Source organism: Marmota monax, unplaced genomic scaffold (genome assembly GCF_021218885.2).
Source record: "Marmota monax isolate L192 unplaced genomic scaffold, Marmota_monax_Labrador192_F-V1.1 WCK01_AAM20220418_F8-fsc00098, whole genome shotgun sequence".
Lineage (NCBI taxonomy): Eukaryota > Metazoa > Chordata > Mammalia > Rodentia > Sciuridae > Marmota > Marmota monax.
This window is the reverse complement of record NW_026694639.1, coordinates 5,190,615-5,211,949: the sequence shown is the minus strand read 5'-3', so window position 1 is coordinate 5,211,949 and position 21,335 is coordinate 5,190,615. Positions and strand designations below refer to the sequence as shown.

At 34.8% G+C, this 21,335-nt stretch overlaps 1 protein-coding gene across 1 annotated transcript in view; it reads left to right on the top strand.

Moving 5' to 3' along the window:
* Nucleotides 1-20,503, top strand: part of Mrc1 (mannose receptor C-type 1) — a 93,178-nt gene extending 72,675 nt beyond the window's left edge. The window contains exons 22-30 of the mRNA XM_046423046.2: nucleotides 1,140-1,306; nucleotides 4,756-4,858; nucleotides 7,776-8,008; nucleotides 10,264-10,429; nucleotides 11,176-11,325; nucleotides 16,384-16,497; nucleotides 17,001-17,165; nucleotides 18,232-18,273; nucleotides 19,280-20,503. Of these exons, the coding sequence (XP_046279002.1) occupies nucleotides 1,140-1,306; nucleotides 4,756-4,858; nucleotides 7,776-8,008; nucleotides 10,264-10,429; nucleotides 11,176-11,325; nucleotides 16,384-16,497; nucleotides 17,001-17,165; nucleotides 18,232-18,273; nucleotides 19,280-19,536 (1,397 nt within the window). The 3' untranslated portion in view covers nucleotides 19,537-20,503. The remainder of the gene's footprint in view (nucleotides 1-1,139; nucleotides 1,307-4,755; nucleotides 4,859-7,775; nucleotides 8,009-10,263; nucleotides 10,430-11,175; nucleotides 11,326-16,383; nucleotides 16,498-17,000; nucleotides 17,166-18,231; nucleotides 18,274-19,279) is intronic.
* The last annotated feature ends 832 nt before the right edge of the window (nucleotides 20,504-21,335 follow it).

Here is a 21,335-nt window from a genome sequence, read left to right as displayed (position 1 = left end):
TTTTTGTTATTGCTTTTTTACCTTTAGTTAATTGAGAAAAAAATTAAGTCTCTGGGTAAGGTGGTTGTTGCCTCTACCTCTCTGCAAAGAGTCAGTATATGACAATGGCGGTTCCTTGGGACTGTTGGTTCATCAGTAAACAGGCCAATGTATCTCTGTAGACTTCGAGTGCATTTTCTATTAGTAACCCCAAGCCCTTAGTCATTTCATTTCCAATTTACATTCAGGAGCCATGTTCAAGCATAAATGTTTGCAGACTGCTTTTGAGCAAGTCTCATCGCCTTAGAAACCAATGGTTCGGGAACAGTTGCTGGCAGCAGAAGGCAGCTGATGCAATCAGTGGGCATCGGCTAATGGAAAGGAATGGGGCACATGTGCATTAAACCTTTTTATAGCTCCTGGGTATTTACCGCTGTCCTCTCTGCCACAGAACTGATAAAGGAACAAGAACCATATTATACTACATGATCTGAATTTCTCTAGATCTCTTTACCCAATGATGGAAACATTGCAGCCTCCGATGTGATCTGTTCCAAGCACACTCAGCAAATGACCACCAATCCCTAGGAGTTGCCCATCCAGAAGGAAGCCCACTTGGGTTGCTCTTTGCCTTCAGCAATCCGAGATACAGCTAGTTTGAGAACCTAATGCTTCTTATTTCGATTTTTGGAAGTTTTCTGGATTAAGAGCCTTCTCTTCCATAGTGGTTATAATTGGAGTGTTTTATTTTCGTGATTAGGAGAGCTACTAATTCATAGGATGACATTTTATGAATTTTTAAAAATATGTACCTCTTTCTGCAGGATGGTAGGGAACCACAACCCAAATCAAGGTGTACAACAGGGGAGTGGGGCATGGGATGAACTTCAGCCTCCTTTGAGTCCCTCACCCTGGTGCCTTGCCAGTAGCCTTGATAAAACCTAGTCTTTTATTGTAGGAAACTTTTCAAAGTCCAAAGTTCAGTGGCTAATATGATACTAAGGTTAGAATGTGTTTATTTTCATGGTAAGTGCTTTTAAATAATAATAAAGTCTTGAACACATGTTCTGTATTTTAAAATGAACATATTTAAAAACATTTTCTATATTTTGAGTGTTAACCCTTGAGGTTTAAAATCAGTTTTTGAAACTTTCTTTTAGCATTTCTTACCCATCTCATGAAGGACTCCACTTTTAATGCCTGGACTGGGCTGAATGATGTGAATTCAGAGCACACGTTCCTTTGGACAGATGGGCGAGGAGTTCATTATACAAACTGGGGGAAAGGTTACCCTGGTGGAAGAAGAAGCAGTCTTTCTTATGAAGATGTAAATATGACTTTCAGATCACCTCTCTATGCACTATCGGGCTTCAGTAGAGTCATCTTATTATTGATTAACCTCCCATGGTAAAAAGTCTACAAGAGTACTCTTTAATTTGGTCCATTCTTAGAGCTTTTAATTATTTCAGACCTTGAGGAAGGGGTTTCTGTTTGGTTGGGAGCTCTTTGCCTTGAGGGATGGGTGACAGTGAGCAGTAGAAAAATTGGCTTTCTAATAAGAAGGGATTGCTGGTAGTAACACTTGAACCCAAATTTTATCAACTTTCTTTCCATTAGCTGTCCGTTGCCCCTTGCAGCTGTTGTAGTATTTGGGGTGCAGGTCTGGAAGCTACTATTGCTTCTAAAGATATCATCAGCATCATCGTTATCATTATTGAGCTCCTATTTACAGGAAGTTTTATGTGCTAAACACTGTGCTAAGTGTTTTTGTACATGAACCAAAGACTATCACTTCTTTATTACTTTTATTCTTATGTAATAGAACTGTCACCCTGCTGGTGTCAAACAACTGCTAGGAATTGTAAAAAGCATGAAGAAATGTATGATTTTGTTTTTACCTTTAAAAGGCTTGCACTTAAAACCACAAGATTTTTGGAGTAGAGCAGAGACTGTGAGTCGGGCTAATGGAAGAAAAGAACTAAGATTGTGGATGTGGATGGGTGGAGAATCTTTGGAATGTAGGACTTAAGGGTATGGGATAGTTAAGGCTCATGGGACAAGGATGCTGGCAGAAAGGAGGTTGACAACATAGCTGCATGATAGTGGGATCTGCCATCAGCTGTGACTCAGGAAATGGGTTAAAGCTATGTTTACTTCACAGGGACACTTTCATCATTTGCATTGTTTATGAACTGCAATCACATTTAAAAAAATTAAATTGGCATACATCGTTGACTTAGTATCTTTGATAGAATTTTCTTTAATTTCTAAGAATTTGGAGATTTTCTAGCTAATAATGATTCTGGCTAATTCCCATTATAGTTTAGTGTGTCCGATTTCTTCTCTTTTTAAAAAAATATTTATTTTTTAGTTGTAGTTGGACATAATACCTCTATTTTATTTATTTATTTTTGTGTGGTGCTGAGGATCGAACCCAGGGCCTCACATGTGTGAGGCAATTGTTCTACTGCTGAGCCACAACCCCAGCCCTAATTTCTATTCTTTTAAATTTGTGAAGGTATGTTTTCTGGAGTGAAAGACAGAGAAAGAAACAGAAAGCAAGAAAATGCACACTCTGCATTTTTCCTATATTTGAGGTTAAAAAGGAAAAGGAAATGGAAGGAAGACAGAGGTGGAAGTTAAATGATCCAAAACTCACTTTCTGAAGAGTTGGGCTGGGTGGAGCCAATGGGGTAGTCCATGACCTTGTACTTAGGTGAAATTTCAGAAGCTGGCCACTGCATTCATGTCCTCAAATACCTTTATGTGGTTAGGAGGCTGCAGCACCAGTAACTCAGTTCTATGGAAGGGTGAGTTTATCTAGACGGATGTTGTAATCCATAAACACAACACACACACACACACACACAAGCACACACAAACACACCCATACATACACCAACCAGTTTCAACACTAAGAAATATGGATTTTTTTTCCTTGACTGAAAGTCCAGAGTCTGAAAGAATAATTACAGTATTTCATTATATCTAAAGTATAATACCTAAGGTAACATTGATTGAAAAATTCACTGTTATTGTATGTGCCACTCATAAAGAATAACTGCCAGTTAATCTCTGATGTGCTGCCGACTATGATATGCATCTTTTGTTTAGAAATGTTAATATGTGAAAAATATGCATCTTGAAATTTGTAAAGTATGATACATGGTTCACTATCTCCTTGGCATGCTGGTAGATTAGGAAAGTTCCTGGCATTACATCCAATCTTCCATTCCTTTGTGGCTCTTTATCAGCAAGAAGCCCTTTCCCTGGCAGCTCTCCTGCCTCCAGGGCACTTTACATATCTCACTCTTTGGAAACCAGTGAAACTTGGCATTAATGTGTAGGTTTAAAGCCTAAGTGCCTGAGTTTGAATGCTAACTTTTTTATTTATTAGCAGTGTGACCTTGGGACCAAAATGTGACCCTGTGCCTCAATTTTCTCATCTTAAAAATGGGCACAATAATAGTACTTACCTCACAAGATGGGTGGGAGTTTACATGAATTAATACGTGTCTAGCACTTAGACCAGTGTCAAACATTATGAATGTAAACTGTAGTCATTACAATGTATAGGTTAAAAAAAGCCAATGGCAGGTACAGATTTCATGAGACTTTTTTGGTTTACTTTTGATTGTTAAACTATTCTATGGAATCTTGGAATTAAAAACACATTCACAACTAAACAAATTGAATATATTTACAGCCCTGTCATACTCCCTAGTAAAATTACAAATAAGATGTGAAACTTTCTGGCTGTACTAACAATTTGTTCTGAAACTGAAATAATACTTTTATAAATTAAGTTAGTGATGAACAATAGGAATTGTACTCATTTCCCTTTAATCATAGGATACCTGCTTCTGGGTTTGTATAATGAGAATTCATATGGGGAAGAACGGTGTTCTCATAGTAACTTTGATTCCTAAGTTTTCGTAGCAATTAATAACATTTCTGATAACAAAGTTTCAGGCCTGTCTCTAAAATTTATCCCAATCTGTTTGGTTTTCAAATCAGAGAGCAAGGGTTTAAATGTGAGGGATCTACATAGAACATGGGTACAATTGGTTGGAAAGTAATGATGGACTGAATATACTGTAATGAGGACAACCTTAAAACTCCACAAAGCTAAGAATACCAAGGGACTTTTTTTTTTGCTTATTAATGAGCTGTTTTAATAGTTATTAATTCATACTTCTTTTTTTGCCTCTTAATAATTTTTTATTTTGTAATTTAGTATTTTATAACTAATAAAGGTAATTCATATTAATTACTCTATTTTACCCATACAACCATTCTATATGAATAATAATATTCTCATAGAAATTTGTAATATATTTTAATTAGTTAATTAATTAATTATAATTAGGTATATATGCCAGCAGAATGCATTTTGATTCATTGTACACAATTGCAGCACAACTTCTCATTTCTATGGTGTTACACAATGTAGTGTCTCACCACATGTGCAGTCATACATGTACCTAGGGAAATGATGTCCATCTCATTCCACCATCTTTCCCCTATGCCCCCTCCCCACCTCTCCCTCCCTTTTGGCTCATCAAAGTTCCTCCATTTTTCCCATGGTCCTCCCTATTATGGATCAGCATCCACTTATCAGCGAGAACATTCACCCTTTGGTTTTTTGGGATTGTCTTACTTTGCTTAGCATGATATTCTCCAACTCCATCCATTTACCTGCAAATGCCATAATTTTATTCTCTTTTAATGCTGAGTAATATTCTCTCTTTTTTTTCTTTATCCATAAATATACAGGCCGACTGTGTTGTTATCATTGGAGGCAAATCAAGAGATGCAGGAATGTGGATGGATGATACCTGTGACAGTAAGCGAGGCTACATATGCCAGACTGAGCCTGGTAAGTCCTGCCAAGCCTCACCTGCCTGTGGAAGAAAGGGTTTAGAATGTGTTTTGAAATACTAGACCATTTTTGCACATCAATAGGTTTGTTTGTTTCTCACTTTAGTCCATCTGAGGCTGTGATAGAAGATAGAGTTTCCACTCTTCATTCATGAGTCTGCTCCTCCTCATTACAGAAAGCTCTGTGCAGATAAAACTTGACATGGAAACCTAACTTTGTTAGAAACCTGGAATATTGTCCTACTTGTACCTTGTTTTTAAATGTCAGCACAGGAATACTACAGTTCAACTCACAGAATGTGAGAACAGAATGCACAAAGCATCACATCTGACTCATTATTTGTTTTCTATCCTGTATCATAAAAAATGTAGATATGTGCCTTAAGTTTCTCTTTTCCTAGGAAAGCTGAACATGATTCAATAAAAATATAAGAGAACATGTGGATATTTACTGTGAATCAATATAATGGTGCCAACACATTGCAATGTTTAGTGAAACTAGAATAATGATGTCTAGCTACACAAAAGAATCAGAAATTTAAAAATCGATTAGAGGTGAGGGTTGAGGGTAGGAAGGGGCTTATCCTGAGAACAGCCCTCAGAGAATGAGACTGAATTAGGAGGGACTTGTTCTCCCAGACCTGACAGATTGTTCAACACTTTCTGGGGAATCAGGAAACTAATGTCAACTCATGAGAAGACTGAAAGTTAGCTGAGGCCATATCCCTCCCTCTTTATACAGATTCAATACCTGTGGATCAAATCAGATGCAGATCTTTGATATTCGTATATTTGGAAAAATAATTGCATTTGAACTGAACACATACAGATGTTTTCTCTTGTCATTATGCCTTAAGCAATACAGCATAACAACATTCACATAGCATTTGCATTGTGTTAGATATTATAAGTAATCTAGAGATGATTAAAATATATAGGAGAATGTGCATTGGTTTTATGTCATTTTTATTTTGTTGTTTATTCAATTAATTTTAACTACTCTTTAAAAACATACAATATTGTACCTGTTAAGGGAGTACCATGCAATGTTTCAGTACATGTATATATTGTGTAATGTTTAAATCAGATTAGATGTCATTTTATACAGGGAACTGGAGCATCTGCAGATTTTGAATCCAAGCGAGGAAGGGATGTCCAGGGACCAATTCCCTTGCTGATCCTAGAGATGCCTGTACTGTGGCCCACTGTACCTGGACTTGGGCTGCCAGTAGTATCAGAGCTGCTGTTTGTGCCTGTGTTCTTTGGACAAAGAGGGAAGCTCTTTTCAGAACTGAATAGTGATTCACAAGCTTGTTCAAAATCTTCTTTTTCCTATTTCTCATAAACATAAATGTAGAATATTTTGCCATGCATAATATATTTTCAAAATTTTATGACTTAAGGAAAAGTTCACAGTGTTACAGTGAAAAAAGATAGCATATCAAATTGCATAAGCTATGAACTATCAAAATTGCTATCCCCCTCTTAAAAGTCAAGAATTAAAAAGTCTACGATAATATGAGAAAATAGGAATAAATCATTATCTTCAGATAGTGAGATAAAAGGCAGCTTAAGTTCCTTCTTTCTGGTATTCTGTATTTTTCAAAACCTCTACAACTATATTATCTAGATATGAAAATCTTTTAACATAAAGAAACATTGTTTTAAGGAATACATAAGACATCTTCTTTGCTATGCTCTAACCACCAAAAACAATCTCTTGATATTTTAATTTTTTTCCTTCTACTTTTTTTAAATATGCGTGTTTTTATGAATAAGTAAAATGGATATTATATCAACACAAGATGGCAGTAATAGCAGAAGAAAGGGAGGCTGCTCCCTTGCTGGAATGAAGTCACCTCATACCAGGCACAACCCAGAGAAAGTTTTGGGTCCTTCTATAGTAACAGAACAGGGCGGGTGGTGGATTGGCTGGTAAAAAGTAGAAGAGGTCAGAAAATGGGCCAGGACAAAACCAGGTAGGCAAGGATATCTAGAAACCTCGGCCAGGGGGCACCTTTTCTGTGAAGAGCCTGGTTGTAAATATTTTACCTTGTGCCAGATGCTAATGTCTGTTGGGACTGTTCAACTCTGTTGTGGTCATTGACAATCATAAACACCATGTAAACAAAGAAATGTGTCTGTGTTATTTATGGATGCAAATCTGAACTTCATATCATGATTACATTGTAAGCAATATTCTTTGCCCCCCCCCCTCCGCGCCATTTAAAAGTCTTTAGTTCATGGGCTACAAAACCAAATAGGCAAGATTTAAAGCTCTGGCTGCTTTTTGCTGACCTCTGCCCTAGGGCATCAGCTAAGGCAAACAAAGACAGTCTTTGCCTTGTGTCTTGTTTATGTGGCCTGGAATACAGGCAGGAACATAAAGCATTAGGAACCCACGCTAGGATATTAAGGAGGAAAGATCCAGAGCTGATGTGACCCTGGCTTAGTTTGGATAAGAGGTGAAGTCCTAAGGAAGGACCTAGAAAATCACTGGTAAGAGTAAAGCTTGATCCTAGACCAAGGGTTAAATGAACCCCTAACATGAGTTTGTAGAGCTTCACTTTAGAACCTATAACAATCTTGTGAAAAGTGAATTACTCACAGGTCGAGTCAAACAGGTATGAATAGATGCAAACTCGTGCGTGGATGGCATTTCTTTCATCCAGATATTAGATCACATTGAATTTGAAATATATATATTTTAGATACTTGATCAAATATCTGCATTAGTATTCTAAATGAAGTTCAGAAATTATTTAATTTAATTAGGCTAATGGAATAAAAAATAAAGTTTCTGCTTTCTAATGCAAAATGGCTCATGAAACTATTTTAAGACTAGACAGTTTGGATTTGTGATGTGCAATGAATAATTATTGATAATGCTAATAAAAATAATCATTTTTTTGTAGACCCTTCTTTGCCTTATTCTCCATCACCAACCCCAAAGGGTGGCTTTATTAAATATGGTGAAAGCAGCTATGCACTCATGAAATTGAAGTTAACATGGTATGATGCCGAGAAATATTGCAAGAATTCCGATTCTCTCATTTCTAGTATTCTGGATCCCTACAGCAATGCATTTGCATGGATGCAGATGCATGCGTTTAATGTACCTGTGTGGATTGCTCTGAACAGTAATTTGGTAAGATGTAACAACGTGTACAATCTGACATGATTGATAAAATTGTGGTTGTGGTTGGATGATTGTCTTTCTGTTCATTCTGTTGAACACTTATGTGAAAGAAACTATGGTGGGCAATGTGAATGGTACCAACATAAATAAGACCCAATCTTCTAAGGATCCCCTGCCTTTAAGGATCCAGTAGGCTAGTGATACAGCCTACTGTATCAGAAATCAAACTCAGAATGATCTGACCAATATTCAGTCTCTTCTTGCTTTTTAAAATTAAATTATATTCTGCATCTGAATAGTTTGCCCTACTTGCTTATTTCTTTCCAGTGTCATGATTACAACTCTGTCATGGAGATTAAAAAATCAGGTCAGGGCATAGTTACTAGGCGATGGGGACACTTTTGATTTTTTTTTTGTTGTTGTTGTTGTTGTTGTTAAAAACTATTCTGGAATTGTTTTGGGTCCCATGGTTGTAGAACTTTCATCCATGTTGTGAGAAGTATTTCACTACAGTCAATTTTCTATAATCTTTCATAGAAAAGGGAGATTGTCAGTGAATAGGGCAGAGTGAGGGAAGGGGCCAGGAACTGAGTGGTGATAAGTTACCAAAATATTACTAAATGAGTCTTCTCTGATTCCTTGTGGTCCATCTGTCCTTCCATGTTGACCCAGCTAGTCAACCAGAAAACCTCCAAAATAGAGGAAATAGAGGTGTTAGTAGGTCATTAAGGGATAAGGTAAGTGCTAAAGAGAGCACCTACGAAGTGTTATTGGAGGAGTTGGGCCAGGGGAGAGGACCAAGAGGGCTTCTTAGGGAAAGTCAACCTTTTTAGATGTAGCGTAGGATGGTAGAACAGAAGAAATGTCAAGAAGAGGGAAAAGGATAAGAGGGAGGTGAAACTGGAAAGGAGATTGCTGTCAGATGTTATTAGCTTCCAGGGACTTGATGCGGAGATGGACATTTACACGTTATACAGTGACTGTTTCCTAAGCAGGGAAGTGAATGTTTAAAATCACCCATATGATTTTTGTGATTAAACTTAGGTAAGACATTTTTACATCTCTGTTGACTGTGTTTTTAATAATTAATCTGCTTAATAGATCGTTCATTTTCTTCTCATAGACATGGTCCTAGTTCTCTTGAGTTTAAACTAGGCTTTTCTTTGCTTTTAGAATGATTAGTTCTCCAAAATGCTAATATTTATGACTAAAGCAATACTGTTATTTCCCTTATGTCTGTGGAATCAATGATTTTCAGGGATTATTTGATTAAACATGGGAAAATACTAAAAAATTCTAATGAGATGACACATACTTTTAATTTTTTAATCATTGGATCTTTGACAATTGACTTGGTAAATTGAATAATGCAGTTAAAAGGGGGAAATGTTTGAAGTATTTTAAAAATTCAGTTATCTTTAGTTAATGTTATATGTTAGCTATAAAATACCTTAGACTGTTAAAAAGACATAAATAATATTTTTGATGCTATCATTTGTGACCATAAATTTGTCTGGGTAAATGTGATAAGAAATTGGGGCTAGGGTTGTGGCTCAGCAGTAGAGCCTATTGTGTGTGAGGCACTGGGTTCAATTCTCAGCCCCGCATATAAATAAATAAAATAAAGGTCCATTGACAACTAAAAAAATTTAAAAATGTGATAAGAAATTAGTGTGCAAGTGAAATAAAACAGCCAGCTTTTTAAAAAAATGGCACAATTCACATCATTAAAAGGACACCTAACTGGGAGTCAAGAGACCATGATGCCTCTATTATTTACCCACTTAAATTACCTTACCTGTCATTTATCACTGGTGCCGTTTCTAAAGCAGAACAATGAAAAGATCAGAAGAGATTAGTGCTTCTCTCAGGGGTCTATGAATCAATGAAAATTACTTAAAGTTTATTATAATAAATTTCAATAATGTAAGAAATATTTTATTTGTTATAATGATCAAACTTGCACCCTAAAGACTTAAACAAAGAAAGTTTCATGGAAGAAGACAGATTTCTTTTTCAGTCAGCGTTTTTCAAAATAGCTTCAAAAGATGTATTCCTAGGAATCTCCAAGAAATAACCATTTTATAAGAAAGGATGCCTTTCCTGAATTTGAGTTGGTAGAAATGATTTATAATTTTCCCCCCATATGTTCAAGACTCTTGGTCCAATAACAGCCTTGAATATACTTTTTCTTCATCTGATTCTTTTGGCATTTTCTAAATGAAGCAAGATGTCCGTGTTCATAGTTGTTTTTATTCTTGCAGACCAATAATGAATATGTTTGGACTGATAAATGGAGGATGAGGTACACTAATTGGGCAGCTGATGAGCCAAAGATGAAATCAGCATGTGTTTACCTGGATGTTGATGGTTACTGGAAGACATCATACTGCAACGAAAGTTTTTACTTTCTCTGCAAAAGATCAGATGGTAATTGAATATACAAAAACAGTTGGAAAATTTGGAATTTTCTGAATAACCTCCTACATACCACTGTTGATGTTATTAAATGATAGTGTGTCATGCATAACTAAAAATAAACTAAAACATTTTTCTTCACCTAACAAAAGACTGACTTGGTTGTCAACCTATACATACAGGTCAAAATAATGAAAAGAGGAAAAAATTTTCATTTCTAGAGTTTAATTGTTCTTTTTAAATCCCTGAATGTCTGCTATTGAGGTTGTCCTCTGAATCTATAATGACAGATCCCCCCCACAGTTGTATCATCATATCATAATGCATGCAGATTCACCAGAACCAATGATATCATGGACACAGCCCTAGAATTCTAACTACAGCATAAATTATATTACAAGGACCATTATTACAATTAAGAAGTTAGGGTTCCAGAAAAAAAAGAGTGACTTGAAAAAGGGAATTCCTTTATAAAAATTATTTTCTAAACTTTTAATATTACTATAGATATTTATAGATTTATACTCTTTAATTGTAAGTGTGATTGATTCTCTGTCTCATAATGCATTCTGTTAAAATGTATTTAAAATGATAAGTGAAAAATGAAGAATAGAAATGGTGGAGCCATATGATGAGCACTAGAAGTTCCTTTTTTATTATGTTAGATGATAATAATTTTCCTTAGTTGTGAAAATATTATTCTCTATACTGTAGAAACTTCAGGTTTTGCTTTACATGTTTTTTTTTTTTATTAATAGAAATACCTGCCACTGAACCCCCACAACTGCCTGGAAGATGTCCAGAGTCAGAGCACTCTGCATGGATTCCTTTCCATGGTCACTGCTACTATATTGAGTCTTCATTTACAAGGAACTGGGGTCAAGCTTCTCTGGAGTGTCTTCGAATGGGTAAGAGCCACATTTCCTAAAAGAAAGTTCCATAATTGTATAGAGTACAATGACATTAATAACATTATAAATTACAAATAAAAGGAATGTAAAATTAACTATTTATTTATTTAAAAAAATTTTCTCTTAGTTGTTGGTAGATCTTTATTTTATTTATTTATATATGGTGCTGAGAATCAAACCCATTGCCTCACACAGGCAAGGCAAGTGAACTACCACTGAGCCACACTCCCAGCCCACCGATTTATTTTTTTTTAATGATTTTTTGGATAACATAATGGTCCACATCATGTCCCTTAAATGTAATTTCTAATTTTGTAACTTTGAAATTTTAGGAAATGCAGATAAAAATCAATTATTTGTGGAACAAATCTTTCTGCCTCAGAGTTCTAAATTGTTTGGATGCGCATCCTCAGTTTTCCAGAATATGCTCAAACTCTTATCAGTAATTGACTGTTAATAGACAAGTTTTTACATTTGGCTATAATATTAATGAAGAAAAAAAAAGCAAAACAAAACTCAAATAGAAATGACATAGATGAATGATTTTCCTTCTGGGGAAAAAAAAGTCCAAGAAAAATAAAAGTTTTCAGGGTGCATTTAAAAGTCACTTAGTTAAATTTCCCTGAATATTTACTGATTTAACTTTGCTCCACTTTTATTGCCCCAACTGAGGGTTCTTCATCCAACAGAGGTATGTAAGGGTTAGGGTTATATTCTCATTTCCTTTTGTTTCATTCAAAAGTCAACCTTGACCTTTAATTTTAAATTCTGAGTGAGATGAAGTCTGATTTCTCAAATGTTGAGGCTCTGAAATAAGGTCATTTGTCTACAATTATCATCTTTTCCTGATTAAACTTTATCATTACAGAATGTCTTCATTGCTTCTAGTAATAATTTTTTTTTTCTAAATGTCTAGGATTAGTATAGCTACTCTAGCTCTTTTTAAGTTATTGTTTGTATAGCCTATGCAAACTATTTGTGTCTTTGTATTTCCTTTTATTATTTATTTGCATCTTTCTAATTAATTAGCATTAATTTACTACCAGTCTCCAATTTTTCCATTAGTGTTTACTCCATTTAAAATCAGTGTAGTTATTGATAAGATTGGATTTGGTCTGCTATTTTGCCATTTTTTTGTATGTCTTATGCATTTTGATTTCCCTATTTCTCTATTACTGCCATTTTATGCTAAATAGATAATTTTTAATTTTTCATTTTAATTCCCTTGTTTCTTTTATTATATAGATAATTTCTAATTATTATGGATCAACTTAAAAATTTTCAACTTTACATTGGGTTCATTAGGCTATAATTTCATTACATCAGGGAACATCTGTATATATTTTAGTTATTAGTGGTTGCCCAGGGAAGTGCAATTAACATCTTTATTAGCAACAGTCTAGATCAGATTCACATAAATTTCATTTAAATTGTATATAAGTTTTTATCTTACAAGTCTCCAGTCCCTCTGCCCTCCTTGTGCTGTTATTATCATATAAAAACACCTTTATACTTTGTAGCAACAACACAGATTGACAATTATTGCTGTATGTAGCTATATTTAAATTAGATGAAATACAAAGGAGTTATAAACAAAATATACATTTGTACCATCTTTTACATTTACCTATGTACTTAATTTTTCCTAGTGCTCTTTATTTCTTCTTGTGGATTTGAATTTCACAAAGCTTTTATATTTCAGACCAAAGGATCCTTTTTTTAAAAAAATAGCATTATAGTTATGCATAGCAGTTGGGTTCATTCTGACAAAGTCATACATGCAAGGAATTTGTTTTTAATCCCCATTCCTCTGCCTTTCCCTCTTCTCCTTCCTCTATTGATCTTCTTTTCAATCCTTTATTTATTTTTTGATTGGTGAAATTCCCTTTGGTACATTTATATATGAACATAACCATGTTAAATTCATCCTATATTTCCTGTCCTTCTGCCTCCCTCATGTTCTCCACCTTCTACTCCACTGATCTTCCCTTTATCTTTATATCTAAATCCACCCCCACCTCTTTCTTTCCCTTATTTTGCGCTAACTTCCACATATGAGAGAAAACATTTGCCCCTTGATTTTCTGAGTCTGGTTTAGTTCACTTAGCATGATGCTTTCCATTCAGAAGGATCCTCTTTAGTATCTCATAGTGAAAAGTTCTATTTATTTATTTATTTATTGGTTTGTTTATTTATTTATTGGTACTGGGGGTTGAACCCAGGAGTGCTTTACCACTGAGCTATATTTCCAGTCATTTTTATTTTTTATATTGAGATAAGGTCTCACTAAGTTGCTGAAGGTCTTGCTAAGTTGCTGAAGATGGCCTTGAATTTGTGATCCTCCTGCATCAGCCTCCAGAGTCACTGGGATTACAGGCATATGCCACCATGCCTGGTTCTTCATTAAAACAAAACAAGACAAAGCAAGCCAGGAATGTTTTAATATTTCCTTGTTTTATTTTTCAGTACTATGGACTAAGAATTGAACCCAGGGCACTTACCACTGAGTTACATTGCCAGCCTCCTTTTTATGTTCTATTTTGGGACAGAACCTTACCAATTTGCTGAGACTGGCCTTGAACTTTTGATCCTTCTGCCTCAGCTTCCTGAGTCCTTGAGATTTTTGAAATATAGTTTTGCTGGATAGAAAATTTCTCATTTTCTCAATTAGCCTTTTGACTATTTCCTCTGACAGCTTTCTAGCTTCCATGGTTTCTGATGAGAAATCAGTGTTAAGATATCTGGTGGGCTAGGGACATGGTTGAGTACTTGCCTATCATGTGTGAGGCCCAGGGGTCAATCTTCTGTATAGAAAAGAAAAAAAAAAAATCTCTGTATGTGTTGAATCATGTCCTTCTTGCTAGTTTCACGATGCTCAGTCTTTTGACAATTTGATTATGATGTACATAGAAGTGGATTTCCTAGACATGGTACACACAGATGTTTCATAGTGCCTAGAACTAATTAAGCCTCCCAGGTTTTGCTGAGGGGATCTGTGTGTGCTGGGATGTGCTTTCAACATCCATCCAAGCTATTTAAAACTCTGCATTAGCCTTCACTTCCTGCTTTTGTAAAGCCTCAAGATTAGATGGAAGTGAAAACTTAAGACCTTTTCTTATCTTTCTCAGGCATGCACACAGCCCTGAGCACATGCACACCCAATGCGTGTCTGTGACCTTTTAGTTCCCTACAAATGTGTCAATACTTTTAAAATCCCCTGTGGATATTTTATTCTCTAGCTCTTGCTTTTAATTTTTTGTTAGCTTATTGTTTGCCCCTACTCTTATCAATGTCTTAGGCAATTGCCACTGATAGTTTTTTTTTTTTTTTTTTTAAACTCATGTTCCCAGGAAACAAGTGACAATAAGTGATCTCTGAATAAGGTCAAATAAGGATACAATTTTCAAGTAGAGTTTTCTAGGAAATTATCAGACAGGATAAATAAGGGACATTCTTTGAGAATGCAGCTTGGAAAGGGCTCCAATCCCATTCTCATTCTTTTAGTGCTTGTAAGCTGCTGATTTTTACTGTGGTTGTAGGGTTGTTGGTGTTTAAGGTCACTACAGACCTTAATGGCAATGGTATTAGGACAAGTGAAAACACCACAAAGCTTACTGTCATTACCAAGATCTAATAATTTTCTTACATAAAATGCAAGCCTCTGTCTAATTTTCAGCATTCTGAAAAAGTTGCTTTTGACAAAAGTTGATTTTGACAAATTTGTTGTCATTCCCAGTGTTTTTGTAAAGGAAATGATTTTTAGAGGTCCTTACCCTGCTCTGCTTTGGAGTTTTAAAATTAAAAAAAGTTTTCTTTCATGTTGTTAAACATTTTAAAATTTTTGTAATGAATGTATAGGAACTTTGTTTTCATTTTCAGGTAACTGTATTATCTGGTCAAAAAGATGAATGATCTTCATTCATCAAAGTATGTCACAAGTATTTTTAATGGCTAATGTCAATAAAATATATTTAAGATGAATTATAAAATAATGCAAAAAATTAAAAAAAAAATAAAATAAAAACCAAGAGAACAACTCAGGACCCAGTAGAATGAGGTGTAGGTGTATGATTTATTCAGGGTGCCTTAGTTGTACCATAACTTAATGCCCTACTAGTGTGAGGATCTTAGCAAATTACTTATCCTTTGTACTTTATTTTCCTTATCTACAAAATGGGGTATTAATAGTACCTACTTAATGAGGCCTTGTGAAATTTCATGAGATAATGCTTCTAAAGTCCAAAACAAAATGTCTGTCATTAAATGCTTGAAGTATACTAGTTATTATTATAAATCTATAGATTACTACTGTAAAATCTAATGTTGACCATTCATCGTGAGTTATTAATTTCAGCTTGTCTGGTGTTCCACTTTGGTCTCTGTTCTTCCTTTGAACTGTCCTATGGGTGACATTCATGAATGAAACTGGAATAATACTCCTATAATACATTGCATCATTCTGAGCCTCAAAAATTGTTCTTTATTACCACATTACTCTAAATACCAATCTTCTGCCATCTGCAGACAGTCCTAACCCGTATCTCTGATCCTAAAGAAGTTCTGTGCTTCCCTCCTTCTTTGCCTTTCCTCTTATTATTTCTTCCTGGAATCATTTTTTGTCCCTTGTACGTAAAATGCTGCACTCCTATCTTCTTAAATTCTATTTTTTTTCCATCCTGCTTTTTAGTTGCTCCACCACCTGGAGTGGGTATTTGATGAGGCTGAAGCATATTGCACTGATTTTTTTCTCCTGTTACATTCCTTTGTACTCTGAATTTGTAACTGGTCCCTGACCCATAACTTTATTGACTTATTCTATGTCTTCCTCATGTTTGCAGGTACTAGTCCAATGCTTTTACACAAATGATGTTTTAAAAGCCACATTTTCCAGAATGGAAACTGAAGAAATCAAAATGCTCACTCTTTGAAATTCTTCCTCTTTAGTGGATGAAGATTTTTTTTATTGGGTTGATTTTTTATTGCCCCCATTAATACTGTTTATAAAATTATTTTCAGCTACTTAAAGTTTCATATATTTCCTTTTATCCCTTGCAGGTTCCACTCTGGTTTCCATTGAAAATGCTGCTGAATCCAGTTTTCTGTCATATCGGGTTGAACCTCTTAAAAGTAAAACCAATTTTTGGATAGGACTGTTCAGAAATGTTGAAGGTAACTTTTGCAGAACTCTTATTTACTTGCAAATAGTTCAGAATGTTGTATGTATAAAAACAAGCTTCAGTTTTGGAAAGTCTTGCCTTAAATAATGCTTAATTTGTGATGAGTTTGAAAATTCAAACTCTCATAATTATTTGAGATAAGAACCTAAAGTTCTTATCATATTATACCATCTTCATAGTTGCTAATTAAAAAATATATTCTCTAGCTAAGTTTAAGAAGGTTTAAAGAACATTTTTTTTCCAAAATAAAAAAGCCAGGAAGGTTAGGCATAAATAGTTGTGCTAATTAGAAGAATGTTCTCAAGCTATATAATAAACATATTCTCCATGCGTGGTTTATTTCATTATAATAATCATAGTTTGCCTGTTTAGTTGTGAACAGTTATTGATTCTAGTATAAAATAATATGCTTAGAAATTCTGCATAGTAAACTGAACTTGTTTTGAGATGGGTTATTTTTAGCTTCTGTTTTTATTGGTTTTATTTGGTGATCAGGGATGTGGCTCTGGATAAACAACAATCCAGTTTCCTTTGTCAACTGGAATACTGGAGATCCCTCTGGTGAACGGAATGATTGTGTAGCTGTAGATGCATCTTCTGGGTTTTGGAATAATATTCACTGTTCTTCCTACAAAGGATATATTTGTAAAAGACCAAAAAGTAAGTAAGAATCTTATCACGTGGCAAATATGTTCATGGGCCAGTTTTTTTCATATAGTAAGATGGGATTATAACTGATTACAGATCCATTGCAAGCTTTCTCCCATTATCAGTGAAAAATCCATTCTGCTGTGGTGATCATTTGCTGCCCAGCTGTGAGTGAGTGAACAGTATTCTGTCTGCTAGCCGACAGAGTAATTTTGATTTCTCAATATGTTTATAATGGGATATTCATGCATATGGATTTGCAAAATTGCAATCGATTTGGACAGCCCATTTAAAAAGCCTTACTGCACAGGGGGAAAGGGGTGAAGTAGTGACCAGTCCAAAACAGAAGAGGCCGGGACTCTAAAGAGAAAACAGAATTGATCATGGAGGAAGTCATCTAAGACCAGCTCAGTCTCCCTCTGAGATAGAGTGGAAGACTATGGAAGGAAAGGAATTGAAGAAATTAATAGTTAATTGTTCACCACATGTCACTTCAATAATATTTTGATGCCTTTCCACCTAGCATAATATCCTTCTGAGAGAGAAAATGATTAGTTAGATAGAGGTTTAAGTACACGAATTAGATATACTAATTCTGTCTCCTTGGTAGGTTTTTCCTCTGGGAATGTTGGGTTTGCATCCTGGGGTCCAAGTTTGCCTTATTTTACTTTTCATTCAAATGCCTTATGATGCCTTAGGCTTCAGTAGGCTGACTTAAAAATTCTTAGCTTAGGATATTTTATTTATGGGTAGATTTGGTAGGTTTTTAAAAAAGTATTAGTGCTCAAATACAAGTTGGAGGATCACATTTTCAGATCTTCTAATCTGTGTTCAGAATTACCATTTATCTATAGGATGCTGCTATAGCATAAATAGACAAAATTATAAATGGAGATAGTTTTTTATATCTGTATCTCTCTCTCTCTATCCTATCCTATCTATCCCATCCATCCATCCATCCATGTCATACCATTTCACCAAATAATGGAGGATTCCATGTATCATGAGCCAAATGAAAATTGTTATCTACATGCAGTTACTATGGATTTTTATAAATAGTCTTTAATTTTTTTTACAGTTGTTGATGCTGAACCTACTCATACATTAATGACAACAAAAGGTAAGAAAACTATGATACAGGTTAGTTTAAAAGCCATAATAATTACTTCCTACTCTTCTTGCATTTTAAGTAAAATTGTTTTAATTAACTAGCCTTTCTTATTAGGTCATCAACCTACTTTGATTGATATTTTAGTAAAATAGGATTGGGAGTCATGTTGGTATTTTTACACTAAGAAGTTATTGAAGACATCATTGACTCTATTACAAAGAATTTATGAGAACCACTGGAGGAAATTTGAAATTTCTCAATGCTTGTAGTTTTTTTTTTTTTTTTGGTGATAGTGGTACTGGGGATCAAACCCAGGGCCTTGGATATGCTAGGCAAGTACTACATCACCAGGCCTTTAATTTTTTTTTATTTTATTTTGAGACAGAGTCTTGTTAAGTTGCCCAGACTAGGTGGGATTACAGATGTACACTACCACACCTGGCTAATCTTTTCTTTTTATAGCAAATTTCTTTTGTGTTTTTGTCTTAACTTTTATAGACCACTTGAACCTAGGTAATTATTCCTATTTTACTCATTTTATTGACTGCTAAAAAAAGCTCAAGATGAAATTTATTGCCCTCCTCTAATGTCCTTATTATCCTCATGAGTGCTATTTGTGTACTAATTATATTCATGAATTTAAATCTCCACTATTCTTAGATTTTTCCTAAATTTTTAATTTATTTTAAATAACCATTATTATTGTATTATTTTATCTTCTTATAATGTGTTTGTCTTAAATTACTTGGAAATAAAATGTGTGTGTGTGTTTATAATTTTTAAAATATTGGTTAGTTAGCTCAGTGGTATGACATACAACATTCCTGCAACTGAATCATAGTCTTAACATTTTAAATTATCCTCTATATCTTGCTGATTTTGTTTTTATGCCTTGCATTTCTGCTTGATAAATATCACTTGAAAGAATATTCATGTATTTTAGTTTTTCAACAAGGAAAGTTGTATTGTGTGCTATCGCTGCTCTCTCTCTTCACTTGTTTCCTAATGATTTTAGTTATACCTGACTCAAGGAAGATGGAACCTTCCAAACCGTCTTCCAACGTGGCAGGAGCTGTGGTCTTTGTGATCCTCCTGATTCTAGTGGGTGCTGGCATTGCTGCCTATTTCTTGTATAAGAAAAGACGTGTGCACCTACCTCAAGAGGGCACCTTTGAGAACACTCTGTATTTTAACAGTCAATCGAGCCCAGGAACCAGTGATATGAAAGATCTCATGAGCAACATTGAACAGAATGAACACGTGGTCATCTAGTATTATAATGTGATTTTGTTATGTTTGAATTTAAAAAAATTTGTTACTAAAGTTTTAAATTCTTTAATTCAATGTGATTGATCCTTTTTAAAATGTGTACTGTATTATAATAAATAGTCTGTTCTTTTTCTTTGCCTAATTGAAGAAATAATTGCTCGTTTTCTAGCCTGGCACTATGTTTTCACCAAAGAGGGATAATAATGTTGATTACCACTGTTTGAAATATTTTAGGCGAATATACAGCACTATGATGCTTATGAATCATCAATGGGTAGCTAGGATCAACTCATGCAGATTACAAGATCTCTAGAAATAACCAACTAAGCCTCTTGAAATATTTCAAGGAGCTCCCCAAAATATGCTCCCACTGAATTGTAATCCAACAACTAGAAGACTATTTCAAAAACAGTTCAAATGACCTCAGGTGGAATAAAAATTTAGTCAGTTTTCACTTTTACGAGTCTTGATTTCACTCCAATAATTTAGAAGTTATTTGTCGACATGCAGAAGAATAAAGTGGTCAAGAATCTTGTTTCCCCAGCCAAGATTTTACAAAAGTTGTTCTTTGTACTGTTATATGTATATCAGGAGGGCAAAGATGTGAAAAATGTAAATTTGCATAACTGGATGTACTTGGATTATGTGAAATAAACATTAAAGATAAGGTCTATTTTTAATAGATTTGCATTTTGGTGCTCTTGTTAAGTGTAAATTTGCTTTAAAATGAGGTTTATTTACTTTAAATTTTACTCTTAAAATAAATGATGTTATCAGCAGAAGAATTCTTTAAATTGAATTCTTTATCTGTTTGGAAAAGGTATGTTGCTAAAACACTGTGGAATATGAGGTTTTCACCATACTCACCAGCACATTTTTTCCTCCCTCGATATTCCCTGTATCATTGATTCCACTCAGAATCCAACAAAGGTGCTGTTATTGAGAATTAAAATACTAAAGAATCATTTTCTCCCTTTAGATTTTTTTTTGCTCAAGAGTTTGGACATAAATATGTAAATTGTGAAATATATCATAGATTTCACATCCACACATGGTACTCTCCTGCCCACTCATCCTTTTACTTTCTCAAGGTTTCACTCGTGGGCAGGAGTTCTTTACCCAGGACCTCTGGACAGGACTCCTTAGATGGCATTAAGGAGGCAGTGGGGGGGATGCAAACACGTTTATTCACATTTGTTCCCTTTTTTTTGAGGGGGTGATGTGGATAGCTATATTTTCAAGAAAGTCCAAAATTCAAAAATAGATTCAGAAGCAACCAATTGAGTAGGGGGCTATGACGGAGTTTCTAATACCCCAACTTACAGGTGAGAAGTAAGCAAGTATGGAAAAGGTGCTTGGGCTCAAACAACTCCCTTTTATACAACTAATAGAAAACATCTTGCTTTTCATTTTCTTGGTAAAAACAAGGCATGTTCTGCTTGAAGACTTCAAACAGAAATAATGGCTACAGAGTCAAAGCAGTACTTGGTGAATTATACTAAGGAAATCACTTTGTGTGTGTGTGTGTATGTGTGTGTGTGTATGTGTGTGTGTGTGTGTTCTGCCCTCAAGCTGCATGAGAGAATTAGAAATATGGAATGGGAAACATACACAAGTGAGGCTGGTTTGCAAATTCTGTAGGCAAGTCTTTTCATTGTAATTCACAGAAAATACTTTGGACTTCACACAATATATATCTCAGAGTCAAATATCTTATCATTTGGAGAAACAGTTTGACAGGGTTGCTGAGTATTGTATTTCACAATCTCACATTACCCATTCTGACATATGTATCCAAGTCA